Source organism: Metarhizium robertsii (assembly GCF_000187425.2).
Source record: "Metarhizium robertsii ARSEF 23 chromosome Unknown MAA_Scf_7, whole genome shotgun sequence".
Classification (NCBI taxonomy): Eukaryota; Fungi; Ascomycota; class Sordariomycetes; order Hypocreales; family Clavicipitaceae; genus Metarhizium; species Metarhizium robertsii.
In genome coordinates this window covers 1,845,718-1,870,711 of record NW_011942215.1, presented here as the reverse complement: position 1 = coordinate 1,870,711, position 24,994 = coordinate 1,845,718, and the positions used below count along the sequence as shown (strand labels likewise).

The 24,994-nt window shown below is 51.4% G+C and overlaps 8 protein-coding genes across 8 annotated transcripts in view; 7 read left to right on the top strand and 1 right to left on the bottom strand.

The window, feature by feature from the left end:
• The window catches only part of MAA_08884 (Major facilitator superfamily transporter), a gene marked incomplete at both ends in the record, with an annotated part of 2,177 nt that extends 432 nt beyond the window's left edge, over positions 1–1,745 (bottom strand). The window contains 10 exons of the mRNA XM_007826882.2: positions 29–62; positions 117–264; positions 314–376; positions 430–620; positions 670–861; positions 912–1,053; positions 1,118–1,341; positions 1,405–1,488; positions 1,544–1,550; positions 1,616–1,745. Of these exons, the coding sequence (XP_007825073.2) occupies positions 29–62; positions 117–264; positions 314–376; positions 430–620; positions 670–861; positions 912–1,053; positions 1,118–1,341; positions 1,405–1,488; positions 1,544–1,550; positions 1,616–1,745 (1,215 nt within the window). The remainder of the gene's footprint in view (positions 1–28; positions 63–116; positions 265–313; positions 377–429; positions 621–669; positions 862–911; positions 1,054–1,117; positions 1,342–1,404; positions 1,489–1,543; positions 1,551–1,615) is intronic.
• Positions 1,746–2,700: 955 nt separating this feature from the next.
• MAA_11417 (Protein kinase-like protein) lies at positions 2,701–4,589 on the top strand (the record flags this gene model as incomplete). Its single annotated transcript, XM_011413411.1, has 2 exons — positions 2,701–3,646; positions 3,700–4,589. 2 exons carry the CDS (start codon positions 2,701–2,703, stop codon positions 4,587–4,589), a joined length of 1,836 nt encoding a protein of 611 aa, XP_011411713.1.
• Positions 4,590–4,702: 113 nt separating this feature from the next.
• Positions 4,703–6,550, top strand: MAA_08885 (Nucleoside phosphorylase domain protein; the record flags this gene model as incomplete). Its single annotated transcript, XM_007826883.2, has 1 exon — positions 4,703–6,550. The coding sequence occupies one exon, from the start codon at positions 4,703–4,705 to the stop codon at positions 6,548–6,550; it is 1,848 nt and encodes a 615-aa protein (XP_007825074.2).
• Positions 6,551–12,892: 6,342 nt separating this feature from the next.
• Positions 12,893–14,822, top strand: MAA_08886 (peptidoglycan binding protein; the record flags this gene model as incomplete). The annotated part of the gene is made up of 2 exons (XM_007826884.1): positions 12,893–13,757; positions 13,828–14,822. The coding sequence occupies 2 exons, from the start codon at positions 12,893–12,895 to the stop codon at positions 14,820–14,822; spliced, it is 1,860 nt and encodes a 619-aa protein (XP_007825075.1).
• A 294-nt stretch (positions 14,823–15,116) lies between these two features.
• On the top strand, positions 15,117–16,469 carry MAA_08887 (mitochondrial inheritance component MDM10; the record flags this gene model as incomplete). The annotated part of the gene is made up of 2 exons (XM_007826885.2): positions 15,117–15,213; positions 15,286–16,469. 2 exons carry the CDS (start codon positions 15,117–15,119, stop codon positions 16,467–16,469), a joined length of 1,281 nt encoding a protein of 426 aa, XP_007825076.2.
• A 3,517-nt stretch (positions 16,470–19,986) lies between these two features.
• MAA_08888 (Zinc/iron permease, fungal/plant) lies at positions 19,987–21,108 on the top strand (the record flags this gene model as incomplete). Its single annotated transcript, XM_007826886.1, has 1 exon — positions 19,987–21,108. One exon carries the CDS (start codon positions 19,987–19,989, stop codon positions 21,106–21,108), a length of 1,122 nt encoding a protein of 373 aa, XP_007825077.1.
• A 573-nt stretch (positions 21,109–21,681) lies between these two features.
• On the top strand, positions 21,682–22,730 carry MAA_08889 (uncharacterized protein; the record flags this gene model as incomplete). Its single annotated transcript, XM_007826887.1, has 3 exons — positions 21,682–21,810; positions 22,075–22,285; positions 22,372–22,730. 3 exons carry the CDS (start codon positions 21,682–21,684, stop codon positions 22,728–22,730), a joined length of 699 nt encoding a protein of 232 aa, XP_007825078.1.
• A 971-nt stretch (positions 22,731–23,701) lies between these two features.
• Positions 23,702–24,988, top strand: MAA_08890 (uncharacterized protein; the record flags this gene model as incomplete). Its single annotated transcript, XM_007826888.1, has 1 exon — positions 23,702–24,988. One exon carries the CDS (start codon positions 23,702–23,704, stop codon positions 24,986–24,988), a length of 1,287 nt encoding a protein of 428 aa, XP_007825079.1.
• Between the last annotated feature and the right edge of the window lie 6 nt (positions 24,989–24,994).

Sequence of the window (24,994 nt, the reverse complement as noted above, 5' to 3'; positions counted from 1 at the left end):
CCCTGTAGCCAGCAATAGCGGCACCGACAGTAAGCGATCGTTCTTCAGGTTCTTGTGGTGCGCTGCAACACCGTACGCTTAGTCCAGACTCTTCGTGAAAACTTCAAACGACATACAGATCAGAAAGCCACGCCCAAATGAGCGGCGCAGTTCCAAGTGGGACATGCGCCATGAAATAAGCAGCATACGCCGCTGACAACGGAGTCTCGCTCGGATTTGTCGTCCAGATGGTCAGAATGATGGCCACGATGATGGCAATGGCCGCTAAGGTGGGTTAGAAGTCATGTTGTGTAGAGACAAGCGACGCCCATACCTTGCAGCACAATCAAGGTCCATCGCGTTCGCAAAATGTCGGACAAGAATGCCCAGATCCAAACTGTAAACGTAATTAGCTACGGCAGAGGCGTAAAGACGCGGCAGAAGATGTACCAAAAACAACGTTTATAGCGCTGCCGCCAATTGGAATCAGATTGACCTGCACAGTGGTCCATCTCGGTGATCCGTCGCTATTCTTGATGGATTTCAGGAACAGACCAAAGTAGTTGTATCCCGACGTTCCAAGGACCATGGCGATGTACATGACCCCAATGACGTATACCAACCACGTGGAGAATATGCGTCTAAAAAGGTCAAATGCCATACGCCTTAAATGCGATGAATGGAACGTACTTGGCTGCGGCCCAAGTAATGGGTTTTGCATCCAGCCGATTCTCCCTCTCGAGTCGACGCAGAGCATACTCTGAATGGACCCTCTTGAACCAGAATGCCCATGGATTGGGACTCCCTGGGGAGTCGGGAATCATGAAGTAGCCTGCCAAGCCCCAAATGACGGTGATGATGGCATTGATGACAAAGAGCCACCTACATGAAATATGAGCCATCAGACACTGGTGGTGACGGAATATGCTTACCTCCACCCGACAAGGCCGTAGCGACCATCCATGGTTTTCACAATGGACGCCTGCATCGCCCCCGACATCATCTGCCCAACTGCCTGGCAGGAATGGTAGAAGCCGATCCTCTTGGCCATTTCCAGCGGCGTGTACCAGCACACTGCCAGTCGTCAACTCAGATGCCCTCGTGGCGTAATGGCGTTGGGTATCGCGAGAGAACGTACTAAAAAGCGTGATCATGCCGGGATATGCTGCGCTCTCGCACAGTCCCAAAAACACCCGCAGTATATACACCTGCTTCACACTGGTAGTCATGGCGACCAGCCCCGTGATGACACCCCAGATGACTTCCAGCGAGGGCAGCCACCAACTTGGTCGCACGTAGGTCATGATGATTTGAGAGGGGACGAGCATGATGCAGTACGCAATGTTGAAGTAGGTGGTAAATCTACAAGGTCGGCATCAGCATATTCGGTACCAGGTAAGAATCGAATAAGCGATGAAGACAGACAGGTTCAGCTCGTTGCCCCAAAGCCCCAGGTCCTCTTTCATGCCGGACACATAGGCGTTGTTTATGTTGGACTGATCCAGGAATCTGCAACGGTCAACAGTCGGATTCCATTCAACTAAACGTCTGCGAAAGAGCATACTTGATAACTACAGTAGCGAGTCAGCGGCATTGCATCAGATATCGCATCTCCTGGATTTTCATCACGACTCACTCTGGGAAATACACCCAAAGGTCAACAGGAACACGTCCAACCTTTGCACCAAGCTTCTCTCCTCCTTGGACCGCGCAGGCGCCGGTACGTGCGGTGCGTTTTTTGTCCCAAAACGACAGAAACTGCCCATGTTGATTATTTCAACCTTGATCTTGGAGATGACTATGGGAAAAAAAAAAAGACTGTCAAAGAGGTGACTAAAAGTTTGGTGCAGAAACTTTCACGTCCCCTGGTTACATGGCAGGTTAGATGCCAATCCCCCGCAAGCGGCGATGTGACCACGGGGGATGGAGTCGTGCGGGGGGGGATTCTAGGTGGGATTACGGAGTAGAGACCAGGCATTGGGGCCTTTGGTTGTGTGACAAAGGGAGCTGTGGGAGTACGTTGTATTGCTGTCAAGGTTTCGTCGAGATGCGCCTGAAGCGTGACACCATGGCCAATACGTCTGGTCAAATTTGATTTTGCCCTAGACTTTGTTGGAGAAAGACATGGCGGTGATGTGGCCGTGCCGCCACTAAAATGTCTCGTCGGGAAGGAGCGGCCCAACATTGAATGCATCACGGAATATTGTTGGGCAAGAGGGTGAGACGGCGCCACTGCTTACCACGCCAAGACCCCAGACATGGCCTGGCCTTGTGACAAACCAGACCGGACTTCAAACGCACTGGTCCCATGCAACGGCCCAGCCAGCATTCTGCCCATCATCAACGGTGCCAGCACAGCGGCCCAGGTCCAAAATCACCAATTGACACCAAAACACCGGTTACACAAATCCATACCGGAACCTGGGCGACCAGAGCCAAGATGTCGCTGGGCTTCTAAGAAAACACCACACCACACCACCGGATGCCTTGGCCAGGGGGGAATTCGAGCAGACAGTAAGCAGCCTCAAGGTTTCGAGAAAGCTCTCTCCCTCATGGCCAGTATCCGCCTTCCTCATTATCCACAGCTAACATTTCGTTTTCCATTAAACAGTTTCTCTTTCGTCAATATGCCCATAGTCGCCTGCCTCGCCAGCTAGCTGCTCGATTCTCCCCTTCGCTGCAAATATTGAATCATCATAGACCATACATTGCTTTCACGTTATGCTTGCCACTCTCCGATACGAGGACTACACAATAGGATGGATATGCGCCCTCCATGTTGAGGCACTCGCTGCAAGGTTCATGTTGGACAAAAGACACGATGGTGTATTCCCGGGTAGACATGGAGACGACAACAACTACATAGCGGGCTCTATCGGCAGCCATAATGTTGTTCTAGCTGGTCTGCCTACAAAGTCAATCGGTACTGTCTCTGCAGCCATACTCGTGTCTCAGATGAGGCAAAGCTTTCCAAATTTGCGCTATGGCTTGATGGTCGGCATTGGTGCTGGAGTGCCTGGGCGACACCTGAAGCCTGATGTGCGTCTCGGCGATGTTGTGGTAGCTGCGCCAACAGAGGATTCCGATGATGTGCAATGTGTTATAGGCTACGAACTCGGAAAAGAGACGGCTGGTGGTTTTATCAAGAAGAATTGGCTTTACCCCACGGACTTGCGATTGCGAACGGCCATCTCAACCATCCAAACAGAGACTGAGTTCAACCGTTCCCACGGCTTTTTGAAGCACCTTGACGTGTTTCAAACGAAACCCGAAGGTCAAAAGTTTCTATTTCCAGGCGTGGATAATGATCAACTGTACGAAGCAGAAGAAGCGGACGACAAGTATTCGCTGGTAGCACGAGATCCCCGAGACAGTCAGAATCCTGTTGTTCATTACGGACGTATTGGATCTGGAAATAAAGTTATTAAAAATGCAAAACTTCGCGACGAATTAAGGGACAAGTACAACATAATTTGCCTTGAGATGGAAGCAGCCGGTCTCATGAACACATTGCCCGTTGCCGTCATACGAGGAATCTGTGATTATGCCGACTGTCATAAAAACGACACGTGGCGTCACTATGCCGCCGCAACGGCTGCCTCATATGCGAAAGAGCTGCTCTATGCCATTGGTGCAGACCCTCTAGCTAATCCTCGTCTCGGCGGAGGTAAGATGCTGCATACATAACTTTTAAATTTGAGGTTTACTGACCAATACTAGTTCTTTGCGCAGATGAGACAAAATGCTTGCAATCGCTCTACAAATCAGACTATAAATCGCATGGAAAAAGGAACCCAGATCGAGTACCAGGAACGTGTGAGTGGTTCTTACGGCATCCAAAATATCGGCGCTGGCGTCAGGAGCGACAATCAAGTCTCTTATGGGTGTCGGGGGACCCTGGATGCGGAAAATCTGTCCTGGTCTCGTTTCTTTTGGGTGAGCTTAAGAGCGACAAGTCTCAAGCTATCCTTCCTGGCACAGTCTGCTTTTTCTACTTCAAAGATGACAACGACAAGCAAAATAGCGCAACTAGTGCCCTTTGTGCAATACTGCACCAGCTTTTTACCACAAAGAAGTTCCTTGTCAAACACGCTATGCCAGAGTATGAGAACAAGGACCAAAAGTTTACTAATGAATTCAGCACTTTATGGGATATCTGCACAACAGGTCTAAATGATGCCGATTGTGGAAATGTTATATGTGTTTTAGACGGAGTGGATGAGTGCGAGTTGCTGACTCGAAACCTTCTCATTGACTCCTTGATCAAGTTTTTCTCAGCATCCGGGAACCGAGATACAAACTCCTTCTTAAAGTTCATTGTTACGAGTCGTCCGTACGGCGCAATCGAAAGACAGTTCTATTCGCCTCGTACAACTGCGCCACCAACAATTAGATTGAAGATGGAAGACGAGACTACAGCCATCAGTCGTGATATAGAACTTGTCGTCAAGGCCAAAGTTGATGAGATTGGACATATAAAGTCTCTGCCTGCATCTGCCAGAGCTGACCTGCAGAAACGTCTCATTAGCAATGCTGATCGAACATTCTTGTGGGTATCTCTTATTCTGCAGATGGTCGAGGAGAGCGCCTGGGTGTCCCGGGCAGCTTAAATGACATCGCCACCACCATACCCGGCACCTTGCATGCTGTCTACGACAAAATTCTACGTCATGTCTCCAACGACGAAGCTTCTCGAAAACTCCTTCATATAATTGTTGCTGCAATGAGGCCACTTTCGCTCGAAGAGATGAACGTAGCATTGAACATCACACGCTGCGACCACTCGAACGAAGACTTGGATCTTGAACCATCTATTCATAGCACAATCAAAGAATTGTGTGGACCTTTAGTCAAAATCGTAAACTCGAAGGTTTACCTTGTCCACCATACGGCAAAGGAGTTCTTGACCAGATCCAATGGTGAAATAGACATGAGCCTGGGACCGTGGAAGCATTCACTATATCAAAATGAATCGAACCTCATCCTCACGGAGGCCTGTACTTGGTATTTGCTGTTCTCTCATTTTCAGGACCATCCCCTTGAAATCAATTTCAGGTTACCCTCGTTGGACATTGAAAGTCAAGTGGATCAATATGCCAGGAGACATAATTTCTTGGACTACGCCGCAAAGAATTGGGCTACTCACTTTCAACAGACTGGTATACAAGGAAATTCATTACTCAAGAAGACAATACTAGATGTTTGCGATTCACAATCGCAGCGATTCAGGACTTGGTTCTGGGTGTACCAAAGTAACACTGACGTCTATTTCCCGCCACACACATGTCCCATGGATCCTATGATAAGGTCCTCCTTCCGCGTCGAAGTCATCAAACGGTCGCTGCAACCAAAGAAGGCCTTTAAAAGTCCATGGATTGCTTTGCACTGGGCTGCACGAAGTGGTTACTCGGCGGTGGTACAAGTGCTATTGGAGAATGGAGCTAGTGCGGCGTCTAAGACTCACTCTGGATGGACGGCATTATCTTGGGCAGCATCAACCGGACATCGGGACATCGTGGAGCTGCTTCTCAATAAGGGAGCCGATGTGAGGACCAAGACTGCCTTTGGCTGGACACCATTGCACCTAGCTGTTGGGAACGGCCACATATCAGTAGTACAGTTGCTCTTGGAAAATGGAAGCGAAATAGACGCAAAGGATCCTGACGGCTGCACGGCGTCACATCGAGCGCTAGTAATTGGACGTTATGACATCGTACGGCTGTTGGTACAACACGGGACTGACATTAACGTAGAGGATATGGGAAGAAATACTCTGCTGCATAGTGCGGCTGCATCAGGACAAGAGGAAGTAGTGCGCCTCCTTCTTCGCAACGGAGCCAATATCGCCTCCAAAGCTGAGAATGGAGAGACGGCTCTACATAGGGCTGCTGGAAATGGCCACGACACGGTTGTGCGACTCCTGCTGGAGGAGGGAGCCCTCGTAAATGCGAAAGATGTATACGGAGGAACGTCACTACACTGGGCATTTGACTCCGAAAATGGCGCTCTAATACGGCTGCTCTTGAAACAAGGGGCAGACACTAACGCCACTACGATACACGGAGGAACAGTATTGCACAGAGCGGCATGGAATGGGAATGTGACGGCAGTGCGGATGCTGATTGAGAATGGGTTTGATATCTACGACGAAAATAGGATTGGAGAGACAGCAGCGATGCTGGCAGTTATGCCAGGATATGAGGACATCGTGCGGTTACTATTAAAACAGCCAACACGAGATCTAGGAGACGACATGATTGCTATGAATGCAGCAGGTTTACCACATCTACAATGGGCAGCAAGGCGAGGACATGAGGCGATAACGGAGCTCCTACTTATGAAAGGGGTCGATGGTAATGAAAGGGATTTCATAGGATTGATAACACTACACCATGCTATTTCAAGTGGAAACAAGAAGATGGTGTTGATATTGCTAGAGAAAGGGACCGACGTCAATACAAGATATTTGACAGGACGGACAGCATTACATGAAGCCGTATTAACTGGGAATAGGGAGATAGTGTCACTCTTGCTGGAAAAAGGGGCAGATATTAGCCAACACGAGATCTAGGAGACGACATGATTGCTATGAATGCAGCAGGTTTACCACATCTACAATGGGCAGCAAGGCGAGGACATGAGGCGATAACGGAGCTCCTACTTATGAAAGGGGTCGATGGTAATGAAAGGGATTTCATAGGATTGATAACACTACACCATGCTATTTCAAGTGGAAACAAGAAGATGGTGTTGATATTGCTAGAGAAAGGGACCGACGTCAATACAAGATATTTGACAGGACGGACAGCATTACATGAAGCCGTATTAACTGGGAATAGGGAGATAGTGTCACTCTTGCTGGAAAAGGGCGCAGATATCAATGCAACATATCAGGGAAGATGGAGAGCATTGCACGAGGCCGTATCAACTGGAAATAGGGAGATAGTGTCGCTGTTACTAGAAAAGGAGCCACGTAACGATATAGTATATTTGACAGGATAGACAGTATTTCATTACTCACGCGCGATTGGAAATACGGAGATCAAAAGGCTATTTCAGCCATTGATTGCAATTGGAGAATAGCATCCGGAATTGAATGGAATTTCGAGTATTTATATTATCAGGTAGATATAACAAAATCGCACCACTGCTGGTTTGAGAGAGCGACTGATTCGAATGTAGAAGATGTAATAAGAGTAACTATATCAAATCAAGAAACATGAGGAATACATGACGCAAGAGAATTGTCGAGCATTAGATAATGTACTTAACTTGAGATGCCCTTGGTCAAGTTACACCCTTTCATTAGCGCCTTGTCGTGTAACACGTGCCGACTCGGTATCACAAAATGTTATCCAGTCATCTCATTCTACCGTCTCTGACAACTTCCGTTTTGGAAAAAGAGACTAGAAGGCTGGTAAACAGATGTAGCTCTTCATTGCCACTAGCGTTGGAGCTTGCTCTCCATATGAAGTCTGGTCGAATTGTCACTGGACAAGACGGTGTCTACTTTCCATGCGTTTAGGAAACGTCAACGGTGACTTGATGCGCGCCGAGGGGTGCTAGTGAAGAGATACCAGCTCCTATGTTCAGATTATCCCATCCAAGAGCCTGCTCATCCGTGGCGCCGTGGAAATATGGGAAAAGGCGCACCTGTGCTCGATCCCGCTGTCCTAGTCTTGTCCGAGGCTTGCGCCCCCTTCAGCTAGGGCCTCAAGAGGTGCGGCCTCTCGCTAGTTGGGCTCGCTTTATATTTTACGGAAGTGGGTAATAGTGGATTTTCTGGGACGCCTTTGTGCAGGTTTTTTTCCCCTGACTTGTTAGTTACATATCGTCTCGGGTTTTCTCTGTACTATAAGTGCGAATGCAACGGCTTCAGAGTTTGTTTCCGTACCAAGCCGCGCCACCATCAACCTGCAATAAAGTGAAGTAGAATCGGCTACACGATTCCTGTGTATAATGCCTGCGTCCTACCAGACCAGCTTGCTTTTCTTCCGGACAAGAGGAACTAAAAGCTGCCGAGGACACGGCTACCTAGGTGTACGGTTAGCGCTTAGGGGCTGTGACGGATGGAGATTGACCATATTAGCAGAGTTGATTGGTATCGATGCTAATAGTGTCAAATAACTGTTCTATTTTATAGTATAGCTCACGCCGCTGTTGACAATCTGGTAGATTCATTAAGGAAAGTAGATACAAGTAGCCGATATTAAATTCCTTTTACACTTCCACTGACACCAATATATAGAACCTATTAAATATCCTCCTTCAAAATAAGACTGTCCTAAAATATGCCTGGCAATTCTTGTGTCGGTAGGTTGAGCTGCCGATATTGCCATTATTCGCACTTTTTAATACCACCCAGACCTATAATAATATGGAACTCCAAATGGTCGTCGACTTCTATCAGGATAGAGGTCAACGTCGATTGGAGTGCCGGGGGGACATGTAGCTTCTCCGTCTGGGCGATACCGTACACTAGCTTCGCCACATCTACCAGCAGCATGTCCGGGGAAGCCGTCGTTGATCCCCTTTATGGCGAAATCGTAATCGTGTTGACCAGTATTGTGGCTTACCTCTGCCTGCCAGTTATACTCGTCGACTGTAAATTTTAGGTCCCCGTTTTCATTTAGGTGTCCAAATACTTCACAGTTCCCATCTTCGATGCGTCGTGGCTCTTCTGGTTGTGGTCCAAAGTATTCCACGTAGACAGGCACACCCATATAATTGCAAACCTTAATATGAGCGGGATGATGAAAAGCTTGCCCCCAGGAGTATCGTGGGAAACCTAGAGAGGATGCCGTAAGGACGGCCAAAATAGAGAGTATAGAATACTGCATATTGATATTTAATAATATGTCAATAATATATCTTATTAGTAAAGTAAATATATTTGTAAAGAATAAAAAGATTTCTAAGATATAGCTATTATTTATATTTTTTATTATATATAATATAATAAATAAAATTAAGTAATATATTATATTAAGTTTATAATTATATTACTTTTTATAAAATTTACTTTTATAAATTTTACTTTTATAATAACCTTAATATAACAGGCTAGGCCCGAGATTAACTCGGCTGCGCTCTCGCTTTTATTAACAAGTTACTAACAGTAGAACCTGCTAATAAAGCAAGATTAGTAACAGTAAGCTTAGGAGCTTAAGAGCTTTTTAAGCTCTTCTTTTCTTATTTTTTTTTTCTCTTTTTTTAGCTTTAAATATTTGTTAGAATTATCTAGTCAGTTGTCAATATACTCAAGTTCCCAACTTTGACGAACGAAATATCGGCGTTGGTCAAGATGCTTTCTGGTACATAGAGATCACAAGAAAGTCCCTCTACCAGCTCCCAGAAGACTTGTGGTATTTGGGCACGTAGAAGCGCGGCCGATGTACCTCGACATACTTTCAGAGACGGCGCAACCCCACACTTTTACTTGAGCAGGGGCTATTTGTGTGGGATTGTGGGCAATTTTCGGCTGCAATTGAGAAATCCATGTGGACCGGTCCCATCTAACCTGGAAAGATGTATAATTTCTCACTCGCCGGCTTTTCAAAACATGGCGGCGGCAGCTGTCAGTCTTGACTTTCATTCAATAGAGGCAAGACGTGGACAGTACTTCACTCATATATTGGCCAATGCCCACTTAAGCCAAGCTGGGAATTCATCCTGCCCAATAACACTCCACAAGGGAGCGCTCTTTTTTTATAGTCTTAGTTTAGCACTATCAGGAATCGTAACATGTATATAAATTACGCTCATGTTAATATAGAGGGCGCTTAATCGGTTCAAGTCAACTAATCTACAAGGTTTCATAAACGTCGGGCTATTTTTACCGCAAATATTAACAATAGTTGTGGTTCTACAGATACCGGTGCCTTAATGGCTGTCAGCTTAATACTGTAGACAGCCACTCAATGAGACCATTTTGCTGCATAATAGACCATCCAAGAGGTCGGAGATGTGTTGGATGCCTAGGTGGTTCAGGTTTGGATCCTGGCGCCGAACGTGGCCAGTCTTGACCCGACTCTATGCCATCAGCGTCAGCAAACGTGCCCAAGTTCACCGCTGAGACATGGACTGGGATACAGCCAGCCGGAGGGCCCTGAGCCCCCGAATCGCCACCTTGGAAACCCCGGGCAAACCTATCAGTACATGGCCCTACATTGCTGTTTTGGGGCAAACATGTGTGCCACAGGTTGTGGCATGGTTCCGTCGGCACACATGTTTGCCACGGACATGGACTATACCAGGGTTCCGTATAGTAGCATACCAGACGGCTTCAGAAAAGCTGCCTGGCTTAGATTCGCGGTCGTTTGGAGGAATACGGTTGCAATATATCTGTTCACCGACTATTTGTGGCAGGGTGCTGGTACGTCATTATCGACACCAGCAGAATGGGGACCTCTACGCTTCTGCACATGGTAAAAAAAGAGGCCTGGGGAATTATCGCTAACTTGTGCTCCATATGCTCCTGGATTATTGGGGCAGTCCTGGGACGATTTTTGGCGCTTTGTGTTTGTTCGTTGCTTTTCCGAATATAATAAGGACTTGAAGGGGAGCTTTCCACCCCTCGACTCTGCGTATGTCGCCGCAGGTGATATCTATTCTATGACAGTGGTCTGATCAGCTGACTTTGCTTGGAGAGCTTGCCCATTTCCAGTATCCATGTTAGGGAAAGATGGTTCGACATAATCAACGTATTTGCCAACGAGAGCTTCAGGGTTTGCTTCATGCGATAACGAATATGGGGCAGCAATTGTGAACCAATAATTTTGACAAAGAAGGCGGATGGGTGTTTCTCAGAGTGGCGTATGTCTTTGCAGAAGAGTTCTTTTCCGAGGTCAAGGGTAGGGATATTAGTAGCGATTGGCTTTAATTAAATAATCTTTTAGTAATTTATTTTATAAGAAAAGCATTGAGACAACACTAATACCTTGGAGCAGCAAGATCCACTACGGTCGCAGGTTACGTGCAGTAATCAGGGGTCCTGCGGTAGTCGGGGGTAGCTGCAGTGGTTCTTTTATACGAGGCCGGCGCCGGCGCCTCCCGTTTCTTACACCAGGCCATTGACCCTGTAGTATTGACGGTAGGTAACCATGATAACACCACACTATCTGTCGGTTTACTCTCCTCTAAAAACAGACACTATAACCTTTATTTTTAGAGGTATACTCCTCTATATATAGAGGCACTGGGTATTAGAGCCGCGGAGAAGAGCTTAACAGGTTGCCGAACTTTGCTAGCGGCTGTGGGCGTATGTACCAGACGGGGCAGTGTATCAGGGTTATAAATCCTTGTCCAAGTACATAGGTTGACAGTCATGCACCACGTCATCATTTTGACAGCCATATAATATTATCACAGGCCGGAACTGAGTCTTTGCCGCTTCATTGGGCGTAAATACGGCGATAGCCGTGCGTCACTGGAACGTGGTTCGGCCAGTTGTGAGAGTAACGTGTTGGTCCGGGCCGCAATCCAGTACGGGCAGAAGGCTGCATGGCGGACACGGGTCTAGAGACCCGATATCTTTTGATTTCCGGCGGTTAGATATTCTTTCGTGTTTGGTTGAAAACGTGGCTACGCTTGGCAGTGCGCAATACACTCACTGGGCTGAGTTTCTCGGCAAGACTCGTACTGATGAATGAGGGCAGAACTCGCGAGGAAGGGTAGGAGAGCAAGGTTGAATGATATTACATTATAAACTAATAGCGGTTACTTCTTTTGATATACATCTCCGCTGCATGTTTAGAATCTGATGAGTAAAACGTCCAGTTACCCCTAAGTAAATGTAAAAAGCTCAAGGCTTATATTAGGTTTTGAGCTTTATATAAGTATTATTAGGTTTAAGGGTTAGCCTATACCTGTACTATAACGTCACCTCCGTGTAATAATGATAGCGTTACCCTGATATAATTAATATATAACCAGAAAAGCCAACTTGCGGAACGCTTTAAAATCTTGCCACACCTTAACCTCCATTTACATCCGCCGTTCGTCAGTCAGGTCTATAACATTAATAAGAGTGTTCTTTAATCGCTTCCTGCACTCTGCGACGGAGTTTCTTAGAGCTATGCCGACATCACGACATGGGGTTTGTGACACGTTGAGTTTCTCTTCCTCCGTACGGTCGTCGGCATCATCTAGTGGCCGGGATTAAGCAAGGTAGTGTAACATAGGTTCTCGGCACATCGCCACGGTGCGCTCCTGGGTGTACTTGTGGGAGCCGGGAATCCAGTTCTGGCCGCCGGCGTAATGCTTCAATAAGTCGAATACCTGTGTTTCACCTGCAGGCATATGTATTATTCCTAGCTCCAGCGCTTCTCATACATCATTGCTACTCCTACCTTATAAATGTACATTCTCTACCCTCTGTAAGCTTCATCATCACCGCTTCATGTCACCATGAACATATATGCCAAGATCAATTTTTTTGAATAAAGGATCAATGATTCTATGTATGTTTTGACCGAGGTGGTACTTGGAGAGGCGGTGTAGATACAGGTGCGCCATGTGATCTGGATGCTTTCTTTTTTTTACAAAGCACGTTTCACCAGATGAATGCATTCAGCCCAAAAGCGATAATCCAAATGCGGGGTCAGCAAGGTGGCTGGCTGTGAAGGCATGTGTGCTCATGGCCGATAGGCTCACTGTGCCGCTGCTTCTCATTCTCATCCTGCGATGTAAACAGTCTGGTGGGAGTCAAGCCGGGCGTACCCCGTGCAAGTATCTGCGGTTGTTGATGTGTTGGAGTAACTGCAGGACAGGTCCGTACATGGCAATCAGGTATAAATAACCGGTGATGATGCCGGTTACCAGAATATAGTTTCTCTCGACAATCCTCTCGACTTGGACTCCCATCACACGCTTTACGTATTTGACAGGTTCATTGCACCAAAAGCCGCTCACAATGGGCGAAGTAGTTGTCCCCGGGAAAGAAGACCAGGACTACATCCCCCAGCCTACGGAGAAGCAGCAGAAGATCCTATCGACTCCAGACTTTGGCATCGGCGATGCGGTCGACGCCAGCCCGGTGAGCGGGTTCCTCAGCGCGTACGGATACTTGGAGTCGCAAGATGCCGACACGGGCAAGGTCGGTGAAAACACAATCGCCGCGCTCAAGGACTACCAGAAGTTCCACAAGCTCAAGGTGGACGGGAAATTCGGAGAGAAGACGCGGCATCTCATGGCACAGCGGCGGTGTAGCTTCAACGACTGCAGCGTGGCCTCGGAGGTCTATGTCCGGGGAGCCTGGCCGGACCGCACCATAGTCTACGCCTTTGGCACTCTGTCGCAGCAAGTGGATAAAAAGAAGTGCATGCAGGCTATCCAATCCGCCATGGCGACGTGGGCAAAGGAGATCCCGGGACTCAAGTTTGTCGAGAACGAAGCGCACCGCAACCATGAAGTCAAGATTGCATTCCGCAAGGTCCCCGACACGGACTGCGTGGAAACTCTGGAGGGCGGGGAGCTCGCACACGCGTCGCTGCCCCCCGGCTTCGGGACCAAGTTTCCAGGAATGCCCAAGCCGGTGCATTTCGACGAGACAGAGGTCCAGTGGTCCTTGGGGAAGCAGCAGGGCAAGTATGATATCGAGTCGGTTGCACTCCACGAGATCGGCCACCTCCTCGGCATGCTGCACAACGGCAACCAAGAATCCATCATGTATCCGAGGGTCAGGCCCAATAAGCTTGCGAGAAAGCTATCGGAGGATGACAAGACCGGGATACGCCGGCTGTATCCGGCGTGGAAGCGCGTCGGGGGCTCCTTTACCAGTCTGTGCACCCCTCCTCCATGACGGTGACTCACGGCGACGCAGGCAACATTGAACGCTGACGGCAGCAGGCGACCCGATTCTCGTGTCGTGGACCACGGGCACCTTCACCAACCTAGCCTGTATCGGCGGCGACGGCGTCCTGCGGCACCGGTACCAGCGGGAGCCGTACGGCACGTGGCACCCGGCAGGCGAGAACTTCGAGCACCTCGGGGGCAAGCTGGCGGGAAACGTGGCGGCGGTGACGCGCGCCGAGGAGCACGTCGCCTTCTTCGCCCGGGGCCAGGACGGCAAGTGCTACAGCAAGTGGTACAGCGGCGGCTGGAGCGACTGGATGTCGCGCGGCGGCGACGTGCAGGGCGACATCGCCGCCGTGTCGTGGGGGCACGCCGGCACCCGGACGGACCTCTTTATGCGCGGCGCCGACAACGCCATCCACCACAAGTACTATGACGGCGCGGCCTGGACGCCGGGCGTGGAGACGTGGACGAGCCTCGGCGGCAACACCATGGGCAGCCCCAAGGCCATCTGCTGGGCCGCCGGCCGCATCGACGTGTTTGCGCGCAGCGCCGCCGACAAGAGCGTGCTGTGGAAGGCGTGGGACGGCGCCAAGTGGGTCCCGGAGGGCACGGACTGGACCTCGCTCGGCGGCACGGCGCTCGAGGACGTGGCCGTGGTTTCGTCGAGAGCCAACCACCTGTACCTCTTCATCCGCGGCGCCGACAACACCGTCTACTCCAAGAGCTACCTGGACGGCAAGTGGGAGCCGAGCATCACCGAGTGGGGCCACCACGAGGAGGACTTTGCCAACGAGATCAGCTCCCCCATCTCGGCCCTCGCGTACAACGACTATTGGGACAATTTCATGTACAAGCGGATCATGCTGGCGGCGCTCAGCTCGAACAACATGGTCAGGCTCAAGATGTTTGACGGCACAAAGTGGAGGAAGTGGTTCTATCTCGGAGACAAGGTCATGGCTGGCGCGCCCGTGCTGCACCCGTGGCGTGATAACACGCCCGTTGTCGTGGCCCGGGGGACCGACGGCGCGCTCTGGAAGTGGGAGTAGCGCCGTGGTTCTGTGACGGGGGCTGAGTGAGGACGTAGAGTAGTAAAATCATGTGGCCTGGCCGATAATTATTTGATGAATTGCTAGAATTTCCTGCCCCTTCTCGCCGCGTACAGGGTAGCCATATCCTAACAAGAAGCGTAAAAACACAATTGGTCGATGCACATGCCAGACATCCAACCGCCCCACCACTGACATCTCCGTGACATTCAACCTCCGTCAGAATCTCATCTCCAACATTGACATCTGCCAGCTCGCCCCCCCTCAACGGCTGCATGTACACTGCGCGCTGAAATGCGCGAGTTCATGGACTATGTCCACAGCGCATTCTATGAGGCGACAGGCTGGCGCCGCGACAACTCGTACGCCGCGCTCAATGCCACGTCCGACGGTTCGCACCCCCTCCGCCGCTCAAAAAACCTCCTTGATTCTCTCGTACCCATGCGCTGACACCGCCGCCCAGCTCTGCTAGACTTCCAGACCCCGCGGGGCCTCCGGCTCACTCTCTCCTCCCTCGCGAGCGCCAACTTTGCCACCTCGTACCAGCTCGGCTCGGTCGGCGTCGTCGACGGCTCCATCTCGTACCTCTTCTCGTCGGTCCCCCTGCGCGTCCACATGACGCCGCGGTCCGAAGACGTCTCGCTCCCCGAACTGCTGCGCTCGTACCGCCCGCTCTCCCCGCTTCTCCCCCGGACGCCGCCGACCGCGACCGCCGGGCCCGAGGCCTCCCTCCTCTACGGCAGGCTCTACCTCCCGCAGTCGCAGCTCGAGGCCCTCGCCGTCAGGAGGCTCTCCCCCGCGCTGCAGCTCCAGCTCAGCGCCGTGTCGGCCAAGCACCTCCGCGACGGGGGCACCGTGCTCGGCCTCGCGCAGTACGACGTCGGCCGCTACGCCTTTGAGGGCCTGGCCTCGTCGGACGGGGGGCTCCTCGGCCTGCGCGGCCTCTACAACTTTGGCGGCGGCGGCGGCGGCGACGCGCACCCGCCGCCCTCTGCTGGTGCCGAGGGCGAAAAGGAGCGCGTGTACGGGCGCTTTAGTACCGGCGCAGAGGTGTACTACGGCACCTTGAACAAGTCGGGCGGCGTGAGCTTCGGGACGCGCTTCGCCACGCTGCCTGCGCACAGTGGCACTCCGCTGTCGGCGAGCCTGACTGTCAACCCGCTCATGGGCAACGTCGCTGCTAGCTATGCCGTCGTCGCTGGTAGGCACTGCAGCCTGGCGACGCGCATGGAGTTCAACGTCTTTAGCTACGAGAGCGCGTGGGCCGTGGGCATGGAGCTCTGGAGGAGGCCGCTGCGGCGGGTGGGCGGAGGGGGGGACCGGCCCGGGGGGGAGTACAAGGAGAGGAGTTTTCGGGCCAAGATGGAGTGGCGGCTGGACGAGCCTGAACTTGTGCCGCCGCCGCAACCACCACCACTACCGTCAGAGCCGTCAGAACCGGACCGGGTATTGGCGGTTCACAGGGGGAATGGGGGCGAGGAGTATGCGGGTGTGTTGAAGGCGAGACTGGACCAGAATTGGAGGATTGGCATCTTGTGGGAGGGTAGGGTGAAGAGCCTGCTGTTTAGTTTGGGCAGTGGCATTGACCTGAGGAAACTGGATAAGCCGTTCAGGACGTTGGGGTTGGAGATTCAGTTCTCTTCGTGACGGGCTGTCCAGGGGACGGTACATGAGTGTATGAATAAGTGTCTAATATCTGTATTCTATCTTGGCAGAGCATGCATCTATGGTACCTCGAGTACATGTCTTCGCTTCACAAGCCTAGCTAGTCTCGATCTGGTGATGCTGTGGTTTCTGAGGCCGTGTATTCTTCTGTCGGGAATAATGCACCGCAACGCGACCAACGGAAGCGTTGTTGCGTTCATGCACGTAATTCCACTTGGGGTTGGCAGGGTGGTGCCATTCATCAATACGATATATGCGTAGTTGAGGAGATGGTGTCGACAGATCCACATGGATAAATTGGTGAGCCGTGCCACCTCGCGCTGTTCGGAGAGTTGCCTATAGCAGATAGAATTTTAATGTATATACTCCGTAGAAGGGAAATCATCACCTCGGAGGAGTGGATTACAACGCCGTCTATTTCTGCTTCTCAAAAGGAAACGCAACAAGTTCCATAAAGGTTCTGGAAGTTTCCTATGCGACATAATCATCTACTTTGCTGGATGCAATAAGTGGCATGCCAAGCCAATCACGGATCAGCGGCCAACTATGCAGAAACGGTACGGAATACGGTTCCAGATGCATCCCAGTAAGACGGCGCTTGGTACATACATGGAAGCTGCCACAATGCTTGTCATCTGCAACGTAACACAAAGGTTTGTTCCCTGCGCTGGACGAACGTCGAACTTGGAGGGGCATTCTGCAGCGTTGGCTATGAGACGTTGGTTACGTGAATGTTGGTGTTGTGATGGTTGCTACATATGTAGTGGAAAGTGGTGCGATGCGGCGGATGCTAAGCGGAAATGGGAGCCGGGAGAACCTCAAGACGACCAAAGTACTTTTGGCCAATACTTCATACCAAGTTTGATAGTTCACTGAGCCCTTGGAACTAGGTCAGTATAACGGGCCATATTAATCTGGCGTCAAGGCCCGAAGAATTTGGACTGCTGGTGCATGGAGGCTCACACCTCTACCCACCCCGAGGTTGCGCAGGCACCGCTGTTAATCCTGATGACGGACTCTCTTGATCTCTGAAGCCTGTTTCAAGGAAAACCCACTAGTAGCAGAATAATTATGTTGGGAGCCAACCCTTGCATATTGGACTCGAAACTCGTGGATAGCTATGGCTGCGTCGTAGGCACTGACGTTGTCGTTTCTTTGTCTTTGTTTAATTCAGCCAAACCTACGGAGTACGGAGTACGGAGTAAAGCTTCTGTCATTGGACCAGGTCATTTTAACCGTGATGTCGGGGTGTGGACATACTAGTCCTTTGCAGGCCAACACTTTGACACCCATGCAAAAAGGATGCACGTACCATGTATGACAGGTCAACATGGATGGTCCAACTGTCGGCGCTAGTGCCATAACCATAACCTAGCCTCGGTATCAGCATCCTATGAAGACAAAAAGCTCGTACGGCCGAAACGAGGCGCTTGCCTTATGATGACCGTCATAGCGGGCGACGGATCCATTGAGAAATCGCTGTGATCCTCCGCCATTCCCCGCTTTCCAAACAAAAAAAAAAGATCCGTCTTCGGTGGCATCATCATTGAAGTTTGTCGTTCGTTCCTGCTGCTGCGTTGTGTGACTATGCCGTGACAGCCGAGCATCTGGGTACAAATCTCTTAGTTCTCTTGGCGATCCATGCTGCCTACCAAAATCCTGCTCCCAGGGCTTGAAATGGCGAGGTGCAGACACCTGGCTGTTGTGAGACCTCTGGAAGCCCCAGCCGTCAGTCGTGACTCGTACCAACCCGGCACATCGACAATGGAGGGGCGTGGGGGCGGAAGCTGTGAACCTTGATGGTGCGCCCTTGCCGCTTCCGTGCCAGTGGCGCAACCAATCAGAGAGCCGACAATTGGCTGTATCGCGTGTGGCGCATGACTGAAACATAGTCTTTGATATCGATGGGAGAGCTGCGTGCTGGATATGTATTCTTGGAAATTTCACTAACAATCAAAGGTAGGGAATTGTCTAGTGTGCTGACACTGGTCTAAAAAGCAGACAGTCGCCGTCATCGTCGCGCCGGGATAAAACAGGCCAAGTCAGCAGAGCGTTGCGTGACAACAGAGTGAATCAAGAAACTCACCAGGAGTTTTTTTTTTTTTTTGTTTCTTAAAAAGGCTAGTCGACCAATGCTAGGACTGCCATGAGACTACGGAGTACGAAGTTTCGGCAATGCTAGCTTGGTCCGGGATTTTACTAGTCAATAAAGGTGTCGTCGATCCGCGATTCAAGAAAGTGGAAGAGGTCAAGTCATGTAAATTAGGTCTGGTGGGTTTGGCCCAGGTGCCGGTTCAAACTCTGGAGCCCATCAAGGTTCTCACGACGCTGTCACATTTTGAATCCGACTTCCCACACCACTCTCGCATACGCCTACCCATCTTTGCCTCAGATCGGTTCGCCTTCCCTCATTCTGCCAGCCCGCATGCGGTCCAGCGCATGCCAGCAACATCCCAAACTGCGCACCGGCAGATCTCATCGGCCCAATCCCTCTCAGCAGCCCCGGTCCCTACGCAACCACGCAATTATTCCGTATTACCTTTCCACACTTGCAGGCGGTGACAGGTCCTGCGCATGCTTCATCCCTAGTTGCACCGCTTGTCGCGCTCCTAGACATTGTATCATTCGACTTTTCGCAGTCTTCACTTGTTGCTGTGTTCCATCTTGGTACTTACCCGCAGCCCTGGTGTCAGCTGAACACGCCTTCGCCTTTATTCATTCTCATTGGGCTGTCTCTGAGGCACGCCTGACACTGTGGTGTTTGTCGTCGTCCTTTCGGCTGATCGCTGTCGCAGTCTGTTCGGTAGCAGTTCAGAAGCACAGGACAGCAAACCCACGTGCAGGAAACGCATAACCTTAGATAAAAAGGATAAAAGGGACCCTAAACCTTGGACTTCGCTCCCACCGCCGGCGGCCTCATGGGAATAGTCCCGTCTCCAAAGGCTCCTTCCTCTTCATAGCTGAGTATCGAACATCATAGCAACCAGCGGTTCAAGAAGGGATCTCGACAAAGAGCTTTCGGCAACCTTCTGCCGATCTCTCCAACCACAGTTTTGGCCAAGGTCATCATCTGGCTGTGCGTGTGGCGCATCAACTGGAACTGGGTGGACCATTTCACTATTGAATCCGATCCATCAAGGTGTTCGCCTCGTCGGTGTATCCTAGTCTCAAGCCCTGCTGAAAATCGGACCAGACACTAGCATTGGTCCGGACCAGACGACCGGCGAACCGTGGAGACGGGTTATAAGTCTTCCATTTCTCGGGTCCCCTCCCCCGGAGAATAACTTTCAACTTAGAACCGAACCGAATCGAAAGTTGTTGTCGTTGTTTCGTCGCGCCGAGATATAATCGGGCGAAGTTGAAGAGAAGACTTGATTGTCTTGAAGCGAGTGGTGTGATCGAGAAGAAGAAAAGACCGCCCGAGTTTGCGGCTACGATAATCGTGGAAAACCAACGCTGGACTTATACCCTCGAATACACTCAACAGCAGCGCATCATCATGGCTGAAGAGGAGCAGCAGAGCAGTTGCGATGGCTCACCCGTTGACTTGGGCATGCTCGGTCTCCGCATTGCCTCCATTTTCATCATTCTCGTTGCTTCCCTTGTTGGAGCACTCACCCCCATCCTCTTGGCTCGCCAGACCAAGATGCACGTTCCGAAATTCACATTCTTCATCTGCAAGTACGTCGGTACCGGCGTCATCATTGCCACGGCATGGATGCATCTTTTGGATCCAGCAGTTGATCAGCTTGGAGACGCTTGCGTTCAGGAAAGATGGCTTGGCACGTACCCTTGGGCTCTATGCATTGCTCTGATGACCATCATGGTCATGTTCTTCGTTGAGCTAATGGTAGCCCGTTTTGACGACGACGACGCCGCCCATAGCCATGCGACTGGCTCCGACTCTGGCTCCGACCTCAACGAGGTACTGGCGATTAAGAAATCCTCAAAGCCGCAAAAGGACAAGAATGTTCAGGCTGAGCCATGCCCCCATGACATCGAGAATCAAGGAGCCCTCTGTGGCCCCGATCCAACTACCATCCCAGGACGCCCCGATGATGTCAGCTACCCTCCTGGCGGTGAGGATCATCTTGCGCACCGCCATGATCACAAAGAAGGGGACTCGCACACTTCGTTGTCCGGCCAGCTGACGGCAATCTTCATTCTCGAATTCGGTGTCGTGTTTCACAGTGTCTTTATCGGACTTACCCTCGGTACCACCGGGTCGGATGATTTGAAGGTTCTTCTCGTCGTCCTTGTTTTCCATCAAATGTTCGAGGGTCTTGGTTTAGGGTCCCGAATCGCTGTTGCCGAATGGCCTGAAAGTAAACAGTGGTTGCCATATGTCCTGGCTGTTGGGTTCGCTCTCTCCACTCCTGTAGGTGTTGCAGCTGGTGTTGGTGCTAAACCAGCAAATGCTGCCACTCAGAAACTTGTTAACGGCATTTTTGACTCCATTTCCGCTGGTATTCTCATGTACACGGGACTGGTCGAGCTTTTGGCTCACGAATTCATGTTCAACCCTCACATGCGCCGGGCTCCGCTGAAGATCCAGTTGTTTGCCTTCGGATGTATTGCCTTTGGCGTCACGGTGATGGCATTATTGGCAAAGTGGGCTTAGATGTATCACGTCGGGCTCTCAAGAGCACGTTATCATCGAGGGACGTGCTAATTGGAAGAGAGCATATTGGATATGAACGGGCACATGTTGGGTTCAATCTATACCCACCCTGAAAGAAATAATACCTTTGATAGAATCTGAATTTTAAGCGAACTGCACATTCTACCTCAACAGTTGGTTTTCATACATGTTGAAACATTTGTGAAGCAAAGAACACGTAGATCATGTATTCGCACATGGCACACTGCGCTATGATATGTTGCAGCATCGTAACATATGAGAAATTTCATATAACGAAGTGAATAGATCCCACCCCGAAATGCAAACCATCATTAGAGGGCCAGTGATTAAAAAGATGCATCTTAGTAGCCTGAGGAGTACCCCGATCGTTGGCCCTCAGCTTGCACGTACATACTCACGGGACGTGGTTGCCGTGGACCCACCTGCACCGTGCGTGCGATGTTTTTGCAAATATAGACTGTCCGCACACACGGTGCTTAGTCACTCTGAGCTCCTTGGCCCCACTAGGGCCGCAAGCCCTAGCCTCAATCGAAAAAGTTCACCCACCCAGACATGCACCTCCAGGAGCATTCGCAGACCTCACGCTTCGACAATCTCGTACCCGACGCAACTCCTCACAACCACCCGTCCACCCTCAACACCGTGAAAATGACTGGCGGTATTTCCGTGCGCGACGTTGATGTAGGTCCTCCCTGAACTCAATATCCCTTGATGCACCGAGAGCAGAACAAAGCACGTTGGTCCAATTTCAGGACTCTTCTCGAGATGCGTTGAGCGATGATATTACCTCTCCCATCAACAGTCCCTCGCGACTTTTGAGACCCGCAAACCCAAGACGAATAGACAACCTCTTGCGACCTCTGCTACAAACAATGTGGACTGCGCTGAGCTGTTTCGCCCCGCCGCAGATTGGATCTTCAATACTTGAAAAGCAATGTATTTGAGCCCGCTGCGGCGGCTGGACGGGTAGCCGTTCCGTTGGGACTAGTAGATTTCGAGGCTGAAAAGGAAGATTGGGAATTGAGGAGCAGGCGCGAGGGAGTCGCAAGACTTCTGAAGACGGAATATGCTAATGGGTTTCTTTGTCTCCAGGCGCAAAAGTTCATCAACGCCTATGCTGCGTTCTTGAAGCGTCAGGGCAAGCTGCCCATTCCCGGTATGTTTTTTTATCCAGCCCAAGAACAAGCCTGGCTTCTCTCAACGAGTCATTTCTAACAAGGGGCTTTTTTTGCATTCACTTAGGTTGGGTCGATACCGTCAAGACTGGTCCCGCCAAGGAGCTGCCCCCCCAGAACATTGACTGGTTCTACGTCCGCGCCGCCTCTGTCGCCCGCCACGTCTACCTCCGCAAGACTGTCGGCGTCGGCCGCCTTCGCAAGGTCCACGGCACCGCCAAGAACCGCGGCTCCCGCCCCTCCAAGCACGTCGACGCCTCTGGCTCCGTCGACCGCAAGATCCTCCAGGCCCTCGAGAAGATTGGCGTCCTCGAGCAGGACGAGGAGAAGGGTGGCCGCCGCATCACACAGTCTGGCCAGCGTGATCTGGACCGTATCGCCCAGACCACTGCTGAGGCCGACGAGGAGGATGAGGATGAGGAGTAAATTGTAATAAAAAAACACCAAATTACAATCCGCGCAGAAGTTTCAACGGAAACTGGTTTACACTGAACCAAGGCCTGAGAGGAAAATTTTGGAAGCTTTTTGCTGCATAAAAAAGATGGTTGTGTCTCTTTTCCGGGAATGAGTGGCATGGCGTGGGCTTTGGGCGTCTTGGTCTTAGATTTACACGTATGAATGAGATTCCCCCGACTTTGGGTCATTCGGTTGATCAATTAGACCCGTCCACGTTATGAGTCTTTCTTCTCTCCGTAACTGATGTGTTGTGACTGTTGTTGGATGTATGAGCCGGCTTCTTCGGCGGTTCGTTTTGAACCATGGCAACGTCTTTGCCGCTATTAGGCATCTCACCCAACGTGACATTCATTCGCAGCTGCTAAACAGTGGCAAGCGGCTGATTCTCTGCTCAACACCATGGAAGCCAGCTGTAGACATCACGCACAGCTGCACCTGTCATCACACCTACCACGTCACCATGACTTTTCGTCTTATATTTTCCCTTGGCAGCTGCGGCAGCTGCAAAAGGTCTTTCGCCCGCTTACCTAGGTAGCTATATATATTCACCCTTCTCACGACCTTCAAGATGCCTTGCTTTCTTCCTTTAGCTACCACCACTAGATCAGCCTTTAATTCCTCAACCTCGTCACTCCGGGCATCAATCTTGATACCCTTGTTTTGATTTCGTCATTTGTACCAGTGTATAGTACTACCCAGTGTCATTCTGATTCGCATCAGGTCCGCCCAACTTTGTCGTCATCTCCAAGAAAGCGCATCCATCGCCCACGCTGCGGTTCACCACACGCCGTTGCCCAACTCTATGCAAAAAACACATCACTGTAAAACAAGACACCACATACTGCTCACAGCCCAACGCATCAGTCTCATCTCAAAAGACAATCTAGCCCATCTCGCCCGCTCCTCGCTTCCACCATCTCAGCAACACCAGAGACATCACCATGGCCACCGACCATGCTCCCCCTCCACCAGGCACGCCTCCAAGCGAAGTTCCCACGCCCGGGTTCGACAGAAAATTCGAATCCACCGAACAAATATTCTACTTCTACCACGTCATCGACACTGAAAAGGCAACGTTGCAATGCCAGGTTCTCGGGCCCAACGTGTCCAACACCTTCTCCCACACCGGGGCAATAACACACTACAAGGCGTCCGACATTGAATGCGCTCTCGCCCGCAAAACGACGGGCTTCCTCGCGCTCCTCCAGCCGGGCACCAGCCCGTCCCGCACGATCCTCGCATGGGCGGAGAGCGGCCACGGGCACAACCCCCGCGGGGACTTCCTGGAGCCCAAGTCCTCCGTCCTCTCAAACAGGCGTTGGACGGCGCGCGCCATGAGGCTCGCCAGGGAAATTGGCATCAACATGGGCCACCCGTACGACCGGCTCACCCTCGGCGGCAAGGTGGGCATGTTCCGCGCCTCCCACGTGGAGGTGAAGCTCGCCGTCCACGCCGTCTACATACTGCTCAAGATGGCCGCGATGCCTACGGATCGCGTGACCAAGGCGGATCTGAAGAGGCTGCGGGGGAGGGCGTGGTGCGGCGGCGCCAGGCCGCGGTTCGAGATTTACTTTTCCAAGAAGAACTGCTGCGCGTGCGCCCAGTACGTCCGGCGGCTGGAGGAACTGACAGGCGCGGAGATTACGCTCTGTTGGAAGGAGAGGCTGGTCAAGATTGAGTATCCCAAGAGCAAGATGGGGTCGGTGGAAGATGCCCAGAGGGAGGTTATACCCGTGGAGGGCTCGGAGAGCGAGGAACAGGCACAGGCACAGGGGCAGGAGGACGTGAATGAGATGCCGATGGTGGATCTCACGGACGACACGGACGATGTTGGGTCGCAGGAGGTGTCCGAGGTGGTGGAGGTGACGCCCGAGCCGTTGGGCGTATATGTGAACGGTCTCGCGTATTGCGTCGGCCAGATGGGGGACCGAGGCAGAGTCATGCGCGCGGTTGTAGGCCTGGCCAAGATCTGGAAGAGACAAACTGCCACGAGGGCAAGCGTGCGACGACGGCCTCAAAACAGCGTCAGCGGCGGTGAGCCGACGACCGGGAGAAGGAGGGCTTGGCTTGCGACGCCGCCCGCCTCGAATGTACCGGTGCAAACGCAAGGCACGGCACGGACTGGGTTGGAGAGCCGCGGTGCCGAGAATGAAGATGCAGTCGTCGGAGAAACATGGCCGCGACAGTATTCCTTCGTTTGCAGAGACAAGATGTCGCTGGGTAGATGATCAATA